This window comes from Rattus norvegicus, chromosome 10 (genome assembly GCF_021556685.1).
Source record: "Rattus norvegicus strain SHRSP/BbbUtx chromosome 10, alternate assembly SHRSP_T2T, whole genome shotgun sequence".
Lineage (NCBI taxonomy): Eukaryota > Metazoa > Chordata > Mammalia > Rodentia > Muridae > Rattus > Rattus norvegicus.
In genome coordinates, this window is record NC_141543.1 from 67,778,465 (window position 1) to 67,801,088 (window position 22,624).

Sequence of the window (22,624 nt, forward strand, 5' to 3'; positions counted from 1 at the left end):
CTGGGACCTGGGACTTTAACCTCTTGGGCTTTATGGGTCTGAGCAGCCTTCGGGTGCGAACTCGGCCTTTCTCATCTCTGTCCAGGCATTGGTTACGCCATCTGCATCATCGCCTTTTACATCGCCTCCTACTACAACACCATCATAGCCTGGGCGCTCTACTACCTCATCTCCTCCCTCACGGACCGGCTGCCCTGGACCAGCTGCACGAACTCCTGGAACACTGGCAACTGCACCAACTACTTCGCCCAGGACAACATCACCTGGACGCTGCATTCCACGTCCCCCGCTGAGGAGTTCTACTTGTAAGTACATGCGAAGGAGGCGGGGCAGCCTGGCACCTTAGAGGCCAAAACCTCTTCAACTCTCTCTTGGCAGGTTTTAAAAACGTGTTTCATTAGCATACATGAATTGTACACACCAGGCTCCATAACAACACTCGTTGATATAGATCATGTTTTCAGCTTGGAGTCTCTCACCCATCCTCCCTTACTCTTCTTGACCGGCTCCCCCTCTATGGCCATGTTTTCCTTTATTCTTTTTTGAGACACACGCATTTAAAGAGGGCTTTCAGGATCACAGGTAGCACCCAGTGCTACACCGCTGAGGAAACATTGACTGCTGATGAATCTTCAGGGATGGGAGGGATCTTGTGAGCCCTTCCCTGCCTCCTGGCAGATTTCTGAGAGGTGAAACTGTCAAAGATTGGGGAGCAAACGTGAATATGGGGATGGCGGCCTCACTCCCCGCAGGATTTGGAGTTGGAACTCTATCCCAAGTGCTCCATTACCTGGCCTTTGTCTCTGTTCTCCCAACTCGACAGGCCAAACTGCTCTACCATGTCCACACTGACCCAAATGGAGTCAAAACATCCCTGCATCGGAGGGAATAGCCTTCCTGCTGGTGTCTCCTCCTCCAGCCAGTTGCCATGGAGGCAAAACACCCGATTGCTTCAGTTGTTCAAAACTTATTTCCGATTTGGTGTATTGGCTTTATAAGCGGGGTCTGTCCTTCAGAAGATGCGTGAGGAATGTGGGGTCCTTTTTTTCTTAGGGTGTTAAGGATTCATTCTGGGGTCCTCACGTGCTAGGCAGTTGTTGTTCTAGTATGTGAATGGTAGGCAATAGTAGCCCAAATACAGAGTTAATTTAGAGTGTAGAAGGACTCATTGCCTACACAAAAATTTCCGTGTACTGGGAAGCTGGTCATGTTGGATGAAAGTTTCTCATTCTAGACGGTGGGAGGGGAGAGGCAAGAGGTCTGGCTTTGGACTGGATGCTCCTCTGAGGGCCATCCGGTCAATGCGCCCCTCCTTCTTTCAGGATGAGCGAGGCCCATTCCAGCCTCCTGGTGGTGTCCATTGTTCTCTAGAGGTATCCCAATTTCGTGCTCAGGTGACTCTCTCAGAGGCACTTCTCTGTCACTGCAGGCGCCATGTCCTGCAGATCCACCAGTCTAAGGGACTCCAGGACCTGGGCACCATCAGCTGGCAGCTGACTCTCTGCATCGTGCTCATCTTCACCGTAATCTACTTTAGCATCTGGAAAGGCGTCAAAACATCTGGCAAGGTGAGCGAGGACTCAGCAGCTTGTTCTGGACCATACAGTCCCAGGGCCCCACACTGTCGCAAAACTCAAGACCATTACCCTGGACGGCTTTTAAGCAGAAAAACATCAGCTTCCCTAACACCAAGCATGTTCATCCTGCGACACTTTTCTTCATCACATCTGTTAGAAGGTTCTAGAAATTAACCAGTATCATTTCCATGTAAGTGGATCTAAGTAAATGAAGGAACAGTGTGCAGCCTTTTATAATTCTATTTAAAAACATAGAGGGGTCGGAGAGGTGGCTCAGTAGGTGAGGTTCTTGCCACAGACGCATGAAGACTGGGTGCGGGTCACCTCTACTCATGTAAAAGGCTGAGGGCAGCTTAGCATGAGTGTATGGCTGCAGCTCCAGCACCGGGGCGGGAGGCAGAGATAGGAGGATGCCTGGGCTTGCTGGCCTGTCCGTCTAAATCAGGGAGAGCTCAGAAAGTCGGGCAAAGACCAACTGAGGAAGATCTCCAGTGTCAACCTCTGGTCTGCACATTCTGCACATAAATGCATGCACACATACAAGTTATATATATATATGTATATATATATGTATATATATAATATACAGAGGGAACATGTATATAAAATATGTTCCTCCTGTATATTATATATATGTTCTCTATATTATATATGTTCTCTCTATATTATATACTATGTGATATGTATACATTTATATGCATTATATATCTTTTTCAAAATTCTTTTACCTAGTAGTATACTCACAGTTGCTAATATTGGCCATAATTTACTATTTACTGAAAACTAGTCATGAGCCATAGCCAAAACTTTTCTACACTGGCTAATCAAATAGCAACTCCCTATGCAGCCCATACTGGCCATGAATTCATAGGAATCCTCCTGCCTCAGCTTTTCAAGTGGCAGAATTATGTCACACTCAGCCTCGAGCTTGAAGACCAGGCTCTGTTGCCTCCTAAAGTGACAAGAAGTAGACCCCTGTTCTCAGAGGTCTTCAGTAGTAAAAGACACTGCACCACCGCCACCGCCTGTCTCCTTTCTTTGCTGTTCCTGGGACAGTATGGCAGTAACGTGTGTTTCTGTTCTCCTTCATTCCAGGTGGTGTGGGTGACAGCCACCTTCCCATACATTGTCCTCTCTGTCCTGCTGGTGAGGGGGGCCACCCTTCCTGGAGCCTGGAGAGGGGTCGTCTTCTACTTGAAACCCAACTGGCAGAAACTCTTGGAGACAGGGGTGAGATATGAGAGACTCGTTTGACTTTTACTAGATAAAGCCAATTCTCTTTCAAATAGTATACTAGGGCCAACTCAAATTTAATGTACGAGTGCGTAACAATCCTTCTGATCATAAATAAAAGCATGAAGAATGCAGCATCTTGAGGCCGCTGAATGCCGCCGATGTTGTGCTGGCAGCAGCCGTGTCCCATCCTCACCCGGTGCCCTCCCTGCTGTGTTCCAGGTGTGGGTAGATGCCGCCGCTCAGATCTTCTTCTCTCTTGGCCCGGGCTTTGGGGTTCTCCTGGCTTTTGCTAGCTACAACAAGTTCAACAACAACTGTTACCAGTGAGTATGTGGGGTTACCGAGCAAAGATCGGGAATGGATGAACAGACAAGACAGTTCAAGGAAGACGATGATCTCAAACCTGTCTGTCCCCACACCACCAGAGTACTGCCCCTAAAGGGGGGTCACAAACTCCTGGCCATTCATCCATGACGTAGTGCCCATTCAGGAACTGACTTGACCTGGGCTACTCAGAGGTCAGAGGTCAGGAGTCTCCAAGACACTTCCATTTTCTGATATATATTATGTATATTCTTACTTGGGGTTGGGAGGTACATCCCCATAGTCCCGGCACTTGGGAGGTGGAGACTGAAGAGTGAGGCATTCAAGGCCACTCTCAACTACATACTGAGTTCACCGTTGCCTTGAACAGGTCATATGAGATCCTGCTTCAAACAAGACAAGGGCATGTTATAGCAAGGTTACAAAAAATGCAGCATACACTAGTTACTTCACAGTGAAAAACTAAACAGATTATTTATGTATGCACAAAAAGTCTATGGACTGAACTATTTTAGCTTACAAAACAATGTCACGATTGTGGTGGAGTCATGCTTCGATATTTCAACCAAACAGTAGCATCGCTCCTGTGATGGCTTGGGTGTCACTTGCAGCTTTAGACGGTAAATCTTCTTGTACTGGTGGCAAGGCCCAGTGGTCTGTTTGTACTATTAGAAAGATAACTACGGGGGTTGGGGATTTAGCTCAGTGGTAGAGCACTTGCCTAGCAAGCGCATGGCCCTGGGTTCGGTCCCCAGCTCCGAAAAAAAGAAAAGAAAAAAAAAAAAAAAGAAAGAGAACTATGAAATTATTTCTAAAGATGGGGGTGGACTCACCCCAAGGAATGTGGCCTTGTGTTGGGATACCAGCTAAAGCTATCTAAGGAAGGTTTAAAACCATCAATGTTTCTCCTTGGCAGACTTATGGTTTTATTTAAAGATAATATTAAACTTTCAGTTTTACAGATGTGAGGTCAAAGCCCCTTCCTGGAGCCTTCCAGTTAAGACCAGGCTCCAGGGCAGTGCCTCTCTACTTCAGAGTGGGGTGTGTGTGTGTGTGTGTGTGTGTGTGTGTGTGTGTGTGTGTGTGTGTGTGTGTGTGTGTGTGTTCAGGTCCCCTTTCCCACCTAGCTCTACAGTTCATCCTGAGCCTTGAACTCACAATCCTCCTGCCTCACTCAGCCTTCCAAGGGATGGGATTATAGGAATGTGCTCCTGTAACTGGCTTATGGCCGTGTCTGGGTTCCCACTGCAGAGATGCCCTGGTGACCAGTGTGGTGAACTGCATGACAAGCTTCGTCTCTGGCTTCGTCATCTTCACGGTGCTTGGCTACATGGCGGAGATGAGGAATGAAGATGTGTCAGAGGTGGCCAAAGACGCAGGTAGGACCAGGAGATCTGTTCACAGGACTGGGACTTTTACTCTTTTTAAAAAAGATGTATTTACTTTATGTATATGAGTAGTACATTGTAGCTGTCTTCAGACACACCAGAAGAGGGCATCGGATCTCATTACAGATGGTTGTGAGCCACCATGTGGTTGCTGGGAATTGAACTCAGGACCTCTGGAAGAGCAGTCGGGTGCTCTTAACCACTGAGCCATCTCTCTAGCTCTTGAATAGCTAAACTTTCAACTGTTCTTTTAAGTTTTCAAAGATTTGAAGGCCTTGGTAAGCTCAATCCACCCATGCATTCGGTTGTCTTGGTGCCCAGTGCTGGGGCCCTCAATACATGGCTTAAAAATATGAAGGGTGTGGTAGGGTTAGGCACTTGTGGTGGGATTCGGTCTAGTAGGCAGATAACTACTGATGTCATGTTGCTTGGGGTTTTCATGGGAAATCATGTAACAGATATTAAACAATGAGACCAAGTACATAGAGTCCCGTGGTCTAGAGAAGTATTTTCATTTTGGCCTGATGTAGCGCTTTGTCCAAATGACAGCATCCCTATGTCAGCCAGCGAGGGGCTGAGGACTTGTCACACTGTCAAAAGGACTTTCAGGGCCGGGGATGTAGGTCAGTGGTAGGCACTTGGTGTTCAGGTGCTGGAGATCTGTCCAGAGGACCCCAAATGTGACATAAAAAATAGCAGGCTGTTCTTACTACACTTCCTGCTAATCTGAGCTGAGGATGTCACTGGGCACTTTAGAAACAGCAGGCCTGACCCTGACGGCCACACAGCATCGCCTCGAGTGGAGCCCCTGGGCCTGTGTAGTCGCTGCCTTACGTCTACCCTGTGCCCCCAAGCTGAAGACGCCATTTTCAAGGTGGATAATCTCCCCTCTGGCTTTTCGGAATGTGCGATATGGTGAATGAAGCAGCATTTGGCGCTGACAGAGCCTGACCTGATGCGATGCGAACTGTGAACTGACTGAGATCCAGTCTGCTGTGGGATGGGTCTCAGCCGCCTCCTCTCTCCCCGTGTTTCAGGCCCCAGCCTCCTCTTCATCACGTATGCAGAGGCAATAGCCAACATGCCAGCATCCACGTTCTTTGCCATCATCTTCTTCCTCATGTTAATCACGCTGGGATTGGACAGCACGGTGAGTGGAGGCAGAAGAGGGTCTGGGAGGGAGAGAGGAAAGGGGAAGGTGTGAGGAGATTCACTTCCCTACCAAACCCTCCCATGGAACTGGTTGCTACCCCCAGGTAATTCCCTCTCCTCTCCTATTCTTCCTCCCCATTCTGTCCCCCTGTCCAGTCCTAAGCAATGGTACCTTTGCACTGGGCACACTAGAGAGTTACCAGTGCACAAAGTAGGGAAAGTACCTGGCACAAAGGCTCAGTATATTTAAAGTCCTTATGTTCTCCTTCCAACGCCACAATTGCCAGCTTGGAGGCTTGCCTTATTGGTGTAGGGAGGGTATTGGCATTTTTAACTGGCCTTGGGGCAACCAATATCCAAGAGCCGAAGCTGTGTGCACTGTATTTTCTTGCCTGCACGTTGTAAGTGATGGGTTCTGATAATGCTATCAGATGGAAATACGCTTCTAGCCCTGTTCCTGGGCCAGGGAGTGGGCGAGCTAGTCTTAATCAGCTTGAGGGCTCACTGGGTAGTCTTATCTCTCTTCCTGTTCCCAGTCCTTAAGGCATGGGCCTGTCCCAAGACTCCACTGTGACTATCTGCATGCATCTTTCAGTTCGCAGGCCTGGAAGGTGTGATCACAGCTGTGCTGGATGAGTTCCCTCACATCTGGGCCAAGCGCAGGGAATGGTTCGTGCTCATCGTGGTCATCACGTGCGTCTTGGGATCCCTGCTCACACTGACGTCAGTGAGTACCAGGGCCTTTGGCTCCAAGTGGCCTCCGCTAGTCACTAGTGCTCCACAAGAGTGGGTCCTTTCCTTCCACTTCCACAGTGTCCTCCCTCACTTGGGGGCCTACAAGTGTTGCAGGCACTGATAAAAAGCTTATGGGCTGAGGACGTGGTGTAGTGTGAGGTTGTTTGCCTTGCTTAGGTGAGGCCCTGGGTTCAATTTTCAGCATTAAAAAGTTTGCCACCAAGGAGAAGAGATATTTCTGGCAGTGTCTGCTGGGGAATCTGTGCATGACATCAGGAGGCTTAGCATTTTACAACAGATCCAACTGTATTTCAGGCTTGGCAAAAGTACCTGGAGAGAAGTTGGGATTTGCATTTCCAGCCCTTTGCACCTTTGAGAGGTGCTTTTATGGGTACTTTGCCTTCATGTCCTGATCTACACGGGCTGGTGTCTTATGTGTAACTTCTATGCCACGTCGTCTCCTTCAGAGCTTGAGGTGTAAAGAAGCCAGACCCTCTCCTGTGAACTCCCTCCTCCCCTCCCTGTCTCTTCAGTTAGTAGCCAAGGCAAATACAGTAAAGTGTATATCAGATAGGGTGACATGGCGGGCTTGTGTCCTCCTGGCTCAAGACAGATTTTACCGATAGGGACACCTCTTCAAGCTATGGCCTCAATGACTCCAGTGCTTTACCACAGTGGGTTGGGTAGTGTAGGTGCCAGAGGTCAGGGTTAGAGTGGCAGGAACAGAACAGTGACTAAAGTGCTGGGGTGTCCGGTGCCCCACCCCCTTTTTGAGACAGGCTCTCACTATGTGGACTAGGTTAGGCTAGCTTGGAATTTACAGAGATCAGGCTGCCTCTGCCTCCTGAGTGCTGAGATTAAAGGTGTGTGCCACCATGCCCAGCTTTCAGATTCAGTCTTTACAGTTATGTGTTCTCCAAGATTGAATAGACAGGAAGTGTTCAGTAAACTCATAGTGGGTATAGTGGGTCCTTAGAGTTTGTCTCTTACAGTGTAGTGGAGAAAACAAGGGCAAGTGACGGGGCCGGGAGCATGCCCCAGGCTGCAGGTTCTGTTCTTAGCACCATCTACAAGAAAATGTGCTCCACAGGGTGGGGTGGTCAGATGGGTACACATTCAAAGGCCGCTCCACAAGACAGGCCCTGGAGTGCTCAGAGTCTAGAGTGAGGACTACCCAGTCTGACCCCATAGTCAGAGGCTTCTGCAGGTCTCTGTAATGAGGCTTCACCTCAGAAGACCGTTACCTAGGGGTTGGGGATTTGGCTCAGTGGTAGAGCACTTGCCTAGCAACCGCAAGGCCCTGGGTTCGGTCCCCAGCTCCGAAAAAAAAGAAAAAAAATACTAGAAGACCATTACCACATCTGTGCCCTTGTTCCCAGGGAGGGGCATACGTGGTGACTCTGCTGGAGGAGTATGCCACGGGGCCAGCAGTGCTCACCGTGGCCCTCATCGAGGCCGTCGCCGTGTCTTGGTTCTATGGTAAGAAGTCCCTTCTTTCTACCTTGTCCTCTGTCTACGTGGGAGACAGGCATTAATTTCATCAGTGGACAGGAAGGGGCAGTTGACCAAGTGTGATCTCCTGCCAGGTCTGGAAGATAATCTCAGCTGAGGGCCTTCTTTGCCATGCACCACCCTTTCCTCTGCACTGTACCACAGATGCCACACCCATCAGGGAAAGCATCATCTAGTCAGCCAGTTCACCCACAGTGGTGGCCTAAGACCTGCTGTTTGTTGCATTAGTGTGAGGGCACCCCAAATTCACATTTCTCAAGAGAGACCCCTTCCAGAGCACCAAGACAGAGCTTAGGCTCCTCTCTTCTACAAGCAAGACTGTTCTGTCTCTGCAGTGGTGAGTCCCCAGACCCTCCCCTCCTGTCCTGGGATGGACTTTGACAAGGGGGAGAGGAGGTGCAGGAAGTGAGCTGAGAGCTCTTGGCAGGGGTTCCATGGGCCCTGACTTGGGGTAGCAGAGCAGAGGGCACAGGCAGGCCACTGAGAGATGCATCTGTACACTGAAGAAGCAAAGATCTCACTTGGAAATGCAATTGCTTCCCAATTTCTACGATCGATTGCTTTGCCATGGCAACCATTATGTACGCTGGGAAGGAAGAGGGGGAGAGTACATGAACTAAAGAGTTTAACCGTGTGTGTGTGTGTGTGTGTGTGTGTGTGTGTGTGTGTGTGTAGCCACCTGCAGAGGCCAGAGGAGAGCATTGATTCCCTGAAGCTGGACATATAGGAGATTGTGAGTCGCCTCTTGTGGGTTCTGGGAACTGGATTCAGAAGCCAATTTAAAAAAGAAAGACATTATTTTTACTTCCCCAGCAATTCAGAGGACAGAGTTCAAAGTCCCTATAACCCAGCCCCAGGAACCACAGAACTCTGAAGAAGCAGCTGGGCGTACTCTCAGTTCTCAGGGCTCACCTGTCAGTGGGTGTCCTCACATTAGTGCCAGTAACCTTTTACAGAAGGACCGAGATCTTGATCTGGCCCACGCATGAGCAATGCTGTGGTTAAACATTTTCCCTCAAGGGCTGAGAAAGACAGCTCAGCAGTTAAGAGCCCCGTCTGCTATCCCCGAGGGCCTGGGTTTGATTCACAGCACCCACATAGTAGGTAACAAGTGGCTATGATGCCAGTTCCAGGGGACCCAACACCTTCTGTAGGTAAAACACTCAAACATAAAAATCTTAAACCAAAACCAAACCTCCCTTGAAAATTGCCAGTGGATAGTCCTAATTGGTTTCTGCCATGCAGGCTCACCATTCCTAAATAAGATTACTTTCCTCCTACAGTAGTCAAACCCAGGCTGAGATCTGAGAAGGGAATTGTGGGCAATCGAGGACTTGGTCCCTAGACACTTATCAACTTTCCTGCTGTGTAGAAAGAGCTTTGCTTGCTATAAAAATTCAGTTTTGGGATGTCCCGCTGCTTGAGCCCCTCAAGTAGAGAAGTACCTAAGTGACCCTCACCGGCTCAGGGAGGAGCCCCCACTCTGGTCATGCCATCGCCAGTGTTGACCCTGCCCTGTCAACTTGTCCTTTGGGTAATTCCAGGAATCACTCAGTTCTGCAGCGATGTGAAGGAGATGCTGGGCTTCAGCCCGGGATGGTTTTGGAGGATCTGCTGGGTGGCCATCAGCCCTCTGTTTCTCCTGGTGAGTAGCTGTCATGCCTGCCTTGTTGCTCGAGCTGTTTATAAGAAAAGAGTGCTGTCAGGAGGTGTGCGTCTCAGAGAGCTCCACAAACCCAGCACGACTATTCAGACAAAATCATGCCAAGAGACAACAATAAACCAGTACTCCAAGAAGCCCCTGTGTTGGGGGCCTCCCAGCACTGTGCCCACCTCTGCTCACCTGTCTCTGACTGTGTAGTATTCCCTACTAATATCAATGCTAATGATCATTTACAGAGCGGCAAATGCCACAGCTGACTTTATGCCAAACTTACACCTATCAATCTCTTAATCTTTATAATTCTGCAAGGTGGTGGGGAGGGATTTTTTTTTAAGATAGTCTTCATAAGTTGATTGAGTTGTCCTGGAACTCTATATGTAGCCCAGGCTGGCCTCTCAAGTGCTGGTATCACAGGCATTATTGTCATTAAGGCTTAGGATCATTAAAATCAAGTAACGCAACTATTCAAGACCAAGGAAGAACATACTGTATGTATTGCCCAGGAAGGCCCTGAGAGGGGTCCTATGTTCACCCTAAAGGGGGCACACACAAAGGTCCCCAAGTTTAGGTCCAAGTCAAAAGTAGAATTCATTTATTGTCAAAGGACCTGGATAGCAAAGTTGAGTGCCAAGTGGGCAGTGGTGGCCCACGCCTTTAATCCCAGCACTCACTCGGGAAGCAGAGGCAGGCGCTCTGTGTTTGGGGTCAGCCTGGTTTATAGATCAAGTTCCAGGAAGCCAGGGTTACACAGAAAAACCCAGCTTCAAAACACCAAAAGAAAAAGAAAGCTGAGTATCAGGAAGTGTTTTTTTCCCCCCTTAAAGCCAAAAATGCAGGTTAGACCATTCCATCAATCCTCTCAGTTTATTGGGTATCTGGGCCATCCCAGATGTCTCAGGCCGTTAGCACACGGTGTCCCTTCTTTTCCAAACCTTGTGTGTGTTCTGACTTCCTTGAGACAGAACCTTCCCTCCAGCCACCCCGCCCAGCTCCCCACACATATCCCAGGACTAAGTTTTATATGATGGCCTAATTGCTTATGTTTGCTTCTGTGATATTACATGTGTCTCTGTTCTCAGGAGCCCTTCCAGACTGCTTTAGACTCCAGAAATTTTCACCAACATTTGCCCTGAGCAGCTAACATCCCAGCCCAATGACTCTAGTGGGCCTGGTGGCTCCTGTGAGGGCACGAACTCTAGACATGGTGACTCTGGTGTAGGCCCTGGCTTGTTTACTTTCTTAGGTTCTGGTCCATAGTTTCGTATTGCTTTGTGACTCATCACTCGCTTGATGCTTTCAGCCCAAATCTAAACTATTTTTTTTGAACTTAGCCCAAGAGCTCCTCTCTCCCCAGCTTCTCAAGTAGTGGGGACCACAGGTATGTGCCACATGCTGTCTGTTGGTTTCCTTTAAATCCAAAGACTTCTTTCCTTTCGTTTTTTTCCCCCCCTTGTTTATGTGGGGTCTCACTCTGTAGCCCTGGCTGGCCCAGAACTCACTATGTAGACCTGAGCTAGCCCAAGCTCACTTTGATCCCCTGCCTCTGGGGTGCTGGGGTTGAAGGCAAGTGCTCATACACCTCGCAAAGTTTCACTTTAAGAGGATTGGACTGAGTCTCTCGTTTCACCATGACCAGAAGTCAAGGTCCTGACATAAATAGGTTATTAACTTGTATTAATACCTATGCTTCTTGATAATCCACTTAAACCCTTTCATTTGTTTTCCAGAGGAAGAAGGCATGTTAGATTACTGCCTTATGTGCTTAAATAGTCCCCACCCAGCAAGGAAGCTGGGTGTCCAGGCCCAGACAGAGGTGAGGCAAGTGACCCAGTCACTAGGGACAATAAAACCTAAGGATGACCAAGCACGATAGTTCTCAAGATAAGAACTACTTTAATGCAATGTTTAAATTAATTCAAAACATTCATATACATAACGTTTTATCAGACAATGGACTTGATCCCTGAACCTGTGACTCTCTTCACTTGCCTTCCCCTCATCTGGCTCTGTCAGCTCCTTTCTCTGACAGACCACATTAAAATATTTTGACTTCCTTTTACAAGGTGTCTGCCTCATTCTTGTCAGGACCCTGAGGCCCTGGGGATTTTTATTTCTGGAGGCTCATGGTCAATGAGTTCCTTTTCTTACCTAGCAACACTCTTGTAGAGCCTGCTACATCACTCACGATCCAGCTGTGCTCAGTTTACTGCCCTCCTCCAAAAGCAAGTACTTTTTGAGAGGAGGCAAATCTACCTTCCACATCTCCACTGAACTACACACACACACACACACACACACACACACACACGGGAGGGAGGAGGAAGGGAGGAAAGGAAAGAATATACTCCAGAAGAGAGTGAGGCTTGGTTCAGGAGGGAGCTGTTGAATAAGAGAGCTTGGGCCCTGACAAGCTTACCTGAGTTCGCTTACCTGATAGCCCAGTTCTGGCAAGGACAGCTCCCGACCAGATCTTCTGTGCTTCTGTTCCAAGTCCCCTCCTCAGCAGCCAGGTCTGGAGCCTCACGAGGCGCCTGCATTAGGAGAAAGGTCTGTGATTGATGGGACTCCTGTTTCAAAGTCCTCCTCCTGGACATGGGCTACCGAAGAGGAATGTGTGGTTAACAATTCCCCATTTAATTACCTGTGGACAAAGGAAAAACAGATATAAATAGATGTTTAACTACATGAATAATTTACATTCGTATCTTCTTTATGACCATGAAGCACTAACCAAAAATTAAGGACAATTACTGATTTCCACAGTGGTTCCTAGGCAAAACTCCACATTACGCTCACTCTGGAAACTAAACTGAAAATAAGAAAATGCTGAGTGGGGTGTTAAGAGATTGGGATTTTTTTTTTTTATCAAAAATTTCATTGGTTTTCAAGTGAAGTGTGTTAAGCTGCTTTACTGTCGCTGTGGAGAGCCATCCACACAGCCTTTCTTATTGAAACCCCTGACTGCAGAGCCCAGGACAGAGCAAAGCTGGGAAGGAACATTCCTAAGAGCAGAGATCTCCCCAGTTTGTCTCTGCCAGAACGAGGGCACCTTCCATCTCATCTTAAGCAGCCACTGAATTCAGGGACGGTAACAAAGAGATAAACAGAGAGGCTGCCCATGCTGTCTGTCTGCTACCCAGCCCCAGTGGGTACCAGTCTCTTCTTGGCAGAGGGGGATGCTCCATCTCCCTGACTTTGGGGGGATTTGTAGAGATGTTGTAATTCCCACAGTGGGCTCCATGATGTGGGGTGAGACCCCAGTGGATTCTTAGATTTGGTCTTTGGGGTTTGTTCTCAATCTACATGGATCTTCTGAAGATTTTCAATGTTTCTTGGAATTTGTCTTAGTTCATCATTTGCAGTTTTCTGATGAGCCCACCCCAGCTACGGCTTTTCCAATACAACTATCCCCACTGGAGTATCGTCTTGGGCTACTGCATAGGGATGTCGTCCGTCATCTGCATCCCTACCTATATCATTTATCGGCTGATCAGCACTCCGGGGACACTTAAGGAGGTATGTGCCAGCTAATAAGTGTGTGTCTTTAGTAAGATAATTGGGAAGAAAAGAATTCTTATCGTGTGTTATTAAAAAGATTAAGTATTTATAAAATCCACCACAAGGCCCTTCTTATATATTCATAATGGTTCTACCTTACTGAAGGTGGAGACAGTGAACGGCTCCCTTTATCACAAGGTTAACTCACAAGCACAGTGACAAGGGTGAGCTGAACCTGGTGTCACAGCACATGAGAAATACAGGATTTCTGCTGAACTGTGACTGAGGCCAGCCTGGGTTATCTGAGACCCTGTCTCAGTGATTGGGTGCGCTTCAGTGCTCCGCCTGGGCTGTCTGCGGTTTCCTAAGCTTTGCCTGCTGCTTGCCTGGGCACAGGCCACATTCTGCACATCTCGGGCATGGATAAATGAAGGCTAGCGTTCAGAAGATTTATGGCCAGTTGTTTTTGAGAAAGAGACCCATTATGCCATCCTGTGAGCCCAGAACTCGCTTTGAAGGCCATTCTGGCCCTCACCTCAAAGAATCATCTGCCTCTGCCTTGAGTGCTAGGATTAGAGGTGTGGCCCCTATGTCTAGTGTCATGGTCATTTTTCTAACATCAATGTGTCAAGTGCTGTTTTGAACAGCATCACGAAATTAGTATGTCATAATACGTTTTGAGCTAAAAAGTTCAAAAACTGTCATTTACCCAAAAGTTGGAATATCAAAGTTGTAGCTCATGCCATCAGAGCCATTTCCTCCCATAGTAGAAGAAATGATTATTCCTGCCTGAATATTATATAGGTTTTTAAGTACTGTACAGGCTGGTTTTGTGTGTCAACTTGACACAAGCTGGAGTTATCACAGAAAAGGAGCCTTCCTTGAGGAAATGCCTCCGTGAGACCCAGCTGTAGGGCATTTTCTCAACTAGTGATCAAGGAGGGAGGACCCAGCCCATTGTGGGTGGTGCTGTCCCTGGACAGGTATAAAAGAGCAAGCTGAGCAAGCCAGTAAGTAACATCCCTCCATGGCCTCTGCATCAGCTACTGCTCCCTGACCTGCTTGAGTTCCAGTCCTGGCTTCCTTTGGTGATGAACAGCAATGTGAATGTGTAAGCCGAATAAACCCTTTCCTCCCCAGCTTGTTTCTTGGTCCTGATGTTTGTGCAGAAATAGAAACCCTGACTAAGACAATAACAATTTGAAAAATATTGCCAAACATCTTGCTAAGCATCTGCCTATAGATCATCTCAGCTTGCGACCTAGAGCCTCAGGTGGGCAGTGCTGTATACACAGAGACGTTCCCGTGTGGATGGAAGATACTTCTCACAGAGAAGAACCCCGGGTGGGTGGGGAATGGGTCCTCACAAGGTCATTCATTCGATGACAGTACAGGGACTTTCCGGATCTTTTGACGCTAAAGTATCCTTATTGTTTTTAGGTGCAGGTTCCCTCTTCTGAGCTGACCATTGGCTACTGTGGAACTCAGTGTCAAAGGTTAGGGACAGAAGAGGCGCAATTTTTATGCCATGCTGCCGTAGTGGTTGGTTAGCGGTTCTGCAGCTAGGATTCATGGCAGTGTCTCTTCAGATCTGTAGCACGGAAACGTTTTAAATGTTACCTGCTCAGTTGTGTGTCTGCCACTGTAGTGAGTATTTACCGCACACGAGGAGCCTCAGCTCTCTGCCACTGCCGTGTGGTGGGGAAGAGCTCAAAGGGTGGCATCAGGAGAGAGCCAGGAGGCCTTTGAGAACCCAGGTGAACAAGACTGTGACGCTAGTAAACACAGCTTCACACTCAGACATTTCACAAGAGGACATGAGACGGTTAGACGCCCTTTTCTGAGAACAGCTGGATTCACTTCTGTTTTTAAGTGGGAAAACTAAACTCATGGTAAAGAAAACTCAGCTCTTGCAAACTACCGTAACCAAGCCAACCCTATCACAACCTTTCCTCCCAAAGAGGACCGGACGATTGCTTTACTGTAACGCGTTCTTAGGCCCAGAGTCACTAAATTCATTCCTCCGAACTATCCTTCAATGGTGGCTGAAAAAAATCCAACCACCTCTCTGTTGCTTCAAACCCAGAGGCTTGGGTTGGGGTGGGAACTCTAGATTAACAAACATCAGTATTATGTCACAGGCTGTACCTCAAAACCTAGTTGTCTTTCTTGCAGATTTTCAGTTACTTACAGGAAAAGGACACCCAGAAGGATGTAAAGTAACTGAGCTCAGACCCTCTGCAGTAGAGGAGAGACAAAAGGCTCTGTAGGCTACTGGCCGGGAGACAGTAGGTTTCCAGGAAGCCGTTGATAAAGCTCAAGGAATGTTAAGGAGAGGCCCCAGTCCGCTGTGGGAGACTCATCTCGGACCTTGGCTTCCCCATCAGTAGAACGTGCTCCTTGGACAGTAGCGTGTTCCCAGGATCGATGGTCCCATGAGCAGGGACAGTGGCATACACTGCTGGGTAGAAGTCCTAGAGAATGCTGGGTTAAGGAAAATCCAACACCATTCTTTATGTAAGACTTCTGAGAGAGGCCTTTACTGTTTGTGTGTACCTGTCAATGAAACCAGTGAAGCCTGTCATGCTCTCCCGCCCAGCTACCTGAGAGAACAGACATTTGGTTTTTTTTGGGGGGGGGATTTTATTCTAAAACAAAGTCTCCCTATGTAACCCAGACCAGCCTTAAACTTTCAGCGATCCTCTTGTCCCCCACCCCGATGCTGGCAGTATAAGATATGTGCCACCGTGCCTAGCTCACTCGGAGTTTTATAGTAGTTACTTGTTATACTTGTTAATCACCCGATGTGACATTCAGAGGCATACTGGGAGGAGGGGAGGCTCCATATATAAAATCAAAAACAAAGACTAAAAGAAAAGGTAAATTTCAAAGTAAATGTCTAAACTCCGCTGGGAATTGGCCTTATCCAGATGCTCCTGGATTTATAATGTGATTAGATCCTGATAAACCCATTATGAGCTGAAAATGTCATTAAGTAAAAAAAATCTAGTGGATACGCATAGCTTCCTGAACATCACAGCCCGCACAGCAACACAGGACAGTGCTGTCATTCTCATGGCCGCCAGGCCGGCAGGGAGCCTTGGCTTGTACCACTACCCAGCATCAGGAGAGAGCAATGGCCCTAGCAAGGGAAATGACACTGACCCACTGAGTGGATTATCACTTCTGGTTTGCCATAAAGGAAAAGAGGTCATAGTAGCCCGCTGTACGCTGGAGACTGCGTGTCTAAATCTGCAGCATATAGAATACGCTCTATTTACTGCTTCAATTTGGGAAGATACCATGTGCTAACAGCCTAGAAGTCTCAAGGTTGGGGTCAGTTTCACCATTGCAGAAAGCCTTAGTGACCCACACAAAGGTCATGGAAGATGGTCTCTAATGAACGCAGGCTTACGAAGGCATCCTCGATGCTCCAATCTTAGATTAGCTGTAGCTTAGATTAGAAATAGCCTTGTCGAAGGCCATGGCAAAGTCTTAGCTCAATAGCCTGGGGGGCTGGCAAAAATGTTTCAGCAGGCAAAAGGCTCTTAACCACTAAGCTATAGAAGTTAAATTGTTGGAACTTACACAGTAGAAAACAGACCCCTAAAAGTCCACATAAGCACTGGCTCACATGTACCCATACATATGTACACCCAAAATTAAATAAGGTCTAATCCTGAGGCTGGAGAGATGGCTCAGTGGTTAAGAGCACCGATTGCTCTTCCTGAGGTCCTGAGTTCAAATCCCAGCAACCACATGGTGGCTCACAACCATCTGTAATGAGATCCAATGCCCTCTTCTGGTGTGTCTGAAGGCAGCTACAGTGTACTCATATACAATAAAAAATAAAATCTTAAAAAATAAATTTATAAATAAGGTCTAATCCTGGTAACCTGGGAATCCACATCCACATAGCAGCAGGACACATAGGAAGGGGTTGGGGGTTCAAAGCCAAACACTCTTCTTTACAATGTCATTTACTGCACCTGCCTCTCCCACACACTATGATGAGCGCCTTACTGTGTATCCTAACTCCACTTAAGATTAGTTCCAATTGCAAGTCATATTTCTTTTCTTTTTTTTCGGAGCTGGGGACCGAACCCAGGGCCTTGCGCTTGCTAGGCAAGCGCTCTACCGCTGAGCTAAATCCCCAACCCCTCAAGTCATATTTCTAATTAATGATAGTTTACACTGTGGCGAGGGATGGCTTTCGGTGGCTCTTGGACCTGGCAGGCACCATGGCTGAGAGGCAGGATTGAAATCCTATCTGTCTGCTCCCCAAACTCACTGTGGCTCTGGGACGCCTGTCTGTTTAGTCAGTCATGCTGTGGCCAGCAAGGTCCGCCAAAGGATCATTCCCCTCCGTGTCATAATCATGTTCTTCCTGTACCAGATGCTTGTCCTTATCTTCTCTGCCATTTTCATCCATATTAGAAGTTGGGAATTTCTTTTTTTAAAGGCCAGTGAGGCTATTTCAACTTACTGTGAGGTATCATTGAAATATTCTTCAACGCTTTAATATCAATGTTGAAATATCTTTTCAAACGAGACTTTGTAACACTGTGTTTTCTTCCCAACAGCGCATTATTAAAAGTATCACTCCTGAAACACCCACAGAAATCCCGTGTGGGGACATCCGCATGAATGCTGTGTAACACACCCTGGGAGAGGACACCTCTTCCCAGCCACCTCTCTCAGCTCTGAAAAGCCCCACTGGACTCCTCCCCTCTAAGCCAAGCCTGATGAAGACACGGTCCTAACCACTATGGTGCCCAGACTCTTGTGGATTCCGACCACTTCTTTCCGTGGACTCTCAGACATGCTACCACATTCGATGGTGACACCACTGAGCTGGCCTCTTGGACACGTCAGGGAGTGGAAGGAGGGATGAACGCCACCCAGTCATCAGCTAGCTTCAGGTTTAGAATTAGGTCTGTGAGAGTCTGTATCATGTTTTTGGTAAGATCATACTACCCCGCATCTGTTAGCTTCTAAAGCCTTCAATGTTCATGAATACATAAACCACCTAAGAGAAAACAGAGATGTCTTGCTAGCCATATATATTTTCTCGGTAGCATAGAATTCTATAGCTGGAATCTCCTAGAACCCTGTAACCCACGTGCTGCTGTGAGGTTAAGGAGGGAAGGTGTAAGGATTGCTACACTGAAAAAATGGTGTATATGTGTGAGCTATTGTGTCTGTCCATTATCGTCTGTGAGCCCTCGATCCCAATACTCCAGGTCCATTTCAAACTGTATAAATGGCCTCTAATTTTTCTTACATTAAACAGATTCTACCTACTCAATTGGGTTCGTGTTATTAGAAGCCATACAGTGTTAACCTCTCCTTTTCCACAGTCTCCTCCACCACCCACCTCCCTGTTAAGCATTCAGGAGAAAGGTCCATGGGCAAACCTGGCCTATTCTATCAGTCACCATGGCCGCTGCTTTCCAGATGGTTGTGGCCCAATGCCACTTCCCCAGTCAGCTGGGTACCCCCAGTGTAAGCTCTATTTCTAAAGTTCTGGGACTCCACACTGGACTTTACTCTTTAACCATTTTTTCCAGGCTGGAGAGATGGCTCAGCAGTTAAGAGCACTGACTGCTCTTCCAGAGGTCCTGAGTTCAATTCCCAGCAACCACACATGGTGGCTAACAACCATCTGTAATGAGATCTGATGCCCTCTTCTGGTGTATATGAAGTCAGGGACAGTGTACCCACATACATGAAATAAATCTTTAAAGAAAAAATAGGTTTAAAAAAATAAAAAAACAAGAAACCAAATATTTTTCCTTTGTTTTTCAAGACAGTTTCTCTGTGTAGCTGTCCTGGAACTCACTCTGTAGACCAGGCTGGCCTTGAACTCAGAGATCCACCTGCCTCTGCCTCCTGAGTGCTGGGATTACAGGCATTCGCCGCCACACACAGCAATCATTGATGACATTTTTGTGTACTTCATCACCACCAAAGCTGAAAACCCCGTGACAAAGTTAGAACGAGAGCAACAATTAACTTTCTATCCTCTTTCATAAGTGGTTCTGTTACCTGCATCCAGGCCTTTCTCGTCCCTGAAATATTTCCTCCTTCTGTCTGCTACTCTATCGTCTTTCAAAATGGGTCTCATCTTGCCTACGTGCCAAGGTGCCGCACAGTGGACAGACCAAATCATGCTCTGTAGAAAGCTAGCGCTCTTCCTGGCAAAGGGGCAGATTTGAATAACATAACTGAGTCTAGCCAGTGTTAAGAAGAAAATTACTCTTCAGAAGGAAGAGTTAAAATCTGTTGTTGACAGAATAACCACAATGTCCCATTATAATTTTTAAAAATGGCCAGGCTTGGGAAGGGACAGGAAAAACACTATCCATACTGAAGGAAAGCAGTTAATAGACACTAACAGGAGAATCAATAATATTTGTTTAAAATACAAAGGCATCAGGGGTATGATGAAAAAGTTCAACATCTTCATGGACCTGCAAGACCTGTTGTTTGAGAAAATCGGAGAGTACAAGTTGTCTAAAGGAAATGGTAGTAAAAGGTGCAATACCTGAAGTAAAAAATCCAAAGGACCCACAAACGAATTCTACCCCATGGCCTAGGGAGACAGCTCAGTGTTGGGCTTCCTGCAGAAGGACAAGGGACCAAAGGTAAAGACATTCCGGATGTCAAGACGCATGGGGAGGGGGAAGAGGCAGATCCTGGAGGCTCGCTGGCCAGTTTGCCTAGCCTACAGGGAGTGCACTGCCTCAAAAAGCAAGGAGGGTCTGGTGTAAAGAGATGGCTATAACACCAGAGCAGGATGGACACAGGAAGGTCACTGGGGCTTGCTGGCATTTAGTGACAGATCCTGTCTCAAGGGAACACAGTGGAGAGTAATAATGTGGGGGACGGGAAATCCTAGTCTGGCCGCCATGCATGCTTCCATGTACATACACATTAAACCACACATGTACCACACACACACACACAGAGACACACATACACACAGACACACACATACACACACACACAGACACACACAGACACACACAGACACAGACACACAGACACAGACACACACAGACACAGACACACACAGACACACACATACACACAGACACAGACACAGACACAGACACACACAAACACAGACACACACAGACACACACACACAGAGACACACATACACACAGACACACACATACACACACACACAGACACACACAGACACACAGACACAGACACACACAGACACAGACACACACAGACACACACAGACACACACATACACACAGACACAGACACAGACACACACAGACACAGACACACACAAACACAGACACACACAGACACACACACACACACACAGACACACACAGACACAGACACAGACACACACACACACAGACACAGACACACACAGACAGACACACACAGACACACACATACACACACACACACAGACACAGACACACACAGACACACACAGACACACACAGACACACACACACACAGACACACACAGACACACACAGACACACACAGACACACAGACACACAGACACACAGACACACACACACACAGACACACACAGACACACACACACACACACAGACACACACACACACACACACACAGACACACACAAACACAGACACACACAGACACAGACACACACAAACACAGACACACAGACACACACACACAGACACAGACACACACACACACACACACAGAGACACACACATACACACACAGACACAGACACAGACACACACAAACACAGACACACACAGACACAGACACAGACAGACAGACACACAGACACACACACACAGACACAGACACACACACACACACACACACACACACACACACACACACACCCTAATCACAGGGTTAAAAGTGCTTGTTGCCCTTGCAGATGACCCACGTTTAGTTCCCAGGCCAATATGGTGGCTCACAAGTATCCATAAATCTAGTTCCAGAGAGTCTGATGCCCTCTTCGGACCTTCTCAGCCACCAGGACCAAACATGATACATAGACATACATACATACATACCAGCAAAATACCCAGACACATAAACACATTTTTTTAAAGAAGAAAAACAAGGCAATGGCCCCTGAGGAATGACAGCCAAGGTTGACCCCTGGTATCCAAACACATTCGGATACATGTGCACCTGTGGCAACACACACACACACACACACACACACACACACACACACACTGAGCCTCTCGAAAGCCAAAGTTGGTAGAGAAAAATGAAGGATAAAATTCTAAAACAGACAGCTCCCTGCTCCCAAACCCCGTGGGAGAGAGAGCTCATCGCCCAGACAGGTGGGCACTCCTGAGACTGCAGGGTGAAGGAGACCAACAATATTGCCCACCTTTGCCCACATCTCTGGCCCAAGAGGAAACTGTATAGGGCCTCTGGGAACAGGAAGATAGGGACACTCAAGCGGCAGGTCCCCTGCAGTCCAGACACCGCTCGGATCTGAAGGGGCCCAGTCAACAGCTCCCTGCACCCAAATCCTGTGGGAGGGAGGGCTAAACCTTCAGAGGGGCAGACACGCCTGGGAAGCTAGAAGAGACTACACTCCGCCCACATTTCTGACTCTAGAGGAAAACACCTAACGCCATCTGGGACCCCTGTGCACAGGGGCTTGAGAAAAGGTGGGGCAGGCCCTTCTGGTTGCTGCCCTCATGGAGAGCTCAAACACAGCCCCCCAGGAGAAACTTCAGGCCTGGGACCAGAGGTAAGACCAACTTTTCTGCTCCAAGTGACCTGCCTGGTGGACTCAGGACACATGCCCACAGGAACAGCTGTAGACCAGTAGACAAGAAAGACTACACGCCCAAAAGCAGAACACTCTGTTCCCATAACTGGCTGAAAGAAAACAGGAAAACAGGTCTACAGCACTCCTGACACACAGGCCTATAGGACGGTCTAGCCACTGTCAGAAATAGCAGAACAAGGTAACACCAGAGACAACCTGATGGCGAGAGGCAAGCGCAGGAACCCAAACAACAGAAACCAAGACTACATGGCATCATAGGAGCCCAATTCTCCCACCAAAGCAAACTGAATATCCAAACACACCAGAAAAGCGAGATCTTGATTTTAAATCACATTTGATCATGATGATGGAGGACTTCAAGAAAGACATAAAGAACTCCCTTAGAGAAACGCAGGAAAACATAAATAAACAAGTAGAAGCCTATAGAGAGGAAATGCAAAAATCCCTGAAAGAATTACAGGAAAACACAAACAGGTGAAGGAATTAAAAATGGAAATAGAAGCAATAAAGAAAGCACAAAGGAAAACAAACCTGGATATAGAAAACCAAAGGAAGAGAAAAGGAGCCGTAGATACAAGCATCACCAACAGAATTCAAGAGATAGAAGAGAGAATCTCAGGAGCAGAAGACTCTATAGAAATTATCAACACAACTGTTAAAGATAATGTAAAACGGAAAAAGCTACTGGTCCAAAACACACAGGAAATCCAGTACTCAATGAGAAGATCAAACCTAAGGATAATAGGTATAGAAGAG

General features: G+C 47.5%; 1 protein-coding gene across 7 annotated transcripts in view; it reads left to right on the forward strand.

Moving 5' to 3' along the window:
• Slc6a4 (solute carrier family 6 member 4) overlaps nt 1-18,393 on the forward strand; it is a 34,962-nt gene extending 16,569 nt beyond the window's left edge. For all 7 annotated transcript variants that reach the window (XM_087569976.1, XM_087569973.1, XM_087569975.1 and 4 more), the window contains 11 exon segments: nt 86-305; nt 1,430-1,568; nt 2,673-2,807; nt 3,033-3,136; nt 4,389-4,516; nt 5,563-5,675; nt 6,273-6,404; nt 7,792-7,891; nt 9,469-9,569; nt 12,936-13,103; nt 17,669-18,393. In XM_087569976.1, coding sequence (XP_087426102.1) covers nt 86-305; nt 1,430-1,568; nt 2,673-2,807; nt 3,033-3,136; nt 4,389-4,516; nt 5,563-5,675; nt 6,273-6,404; nt 7,792-7,891; nt 9,469-9,569; nt 12,936-13,103; nt 17,669-17,743 — 1,415 coding nt within the window. In that variant the 3' untranslated portion in view covers nt 17,744-18,393.
• The last annotated feature ends 4,231 nt before the right edge of the window (nt 18,394-22,624 follow it).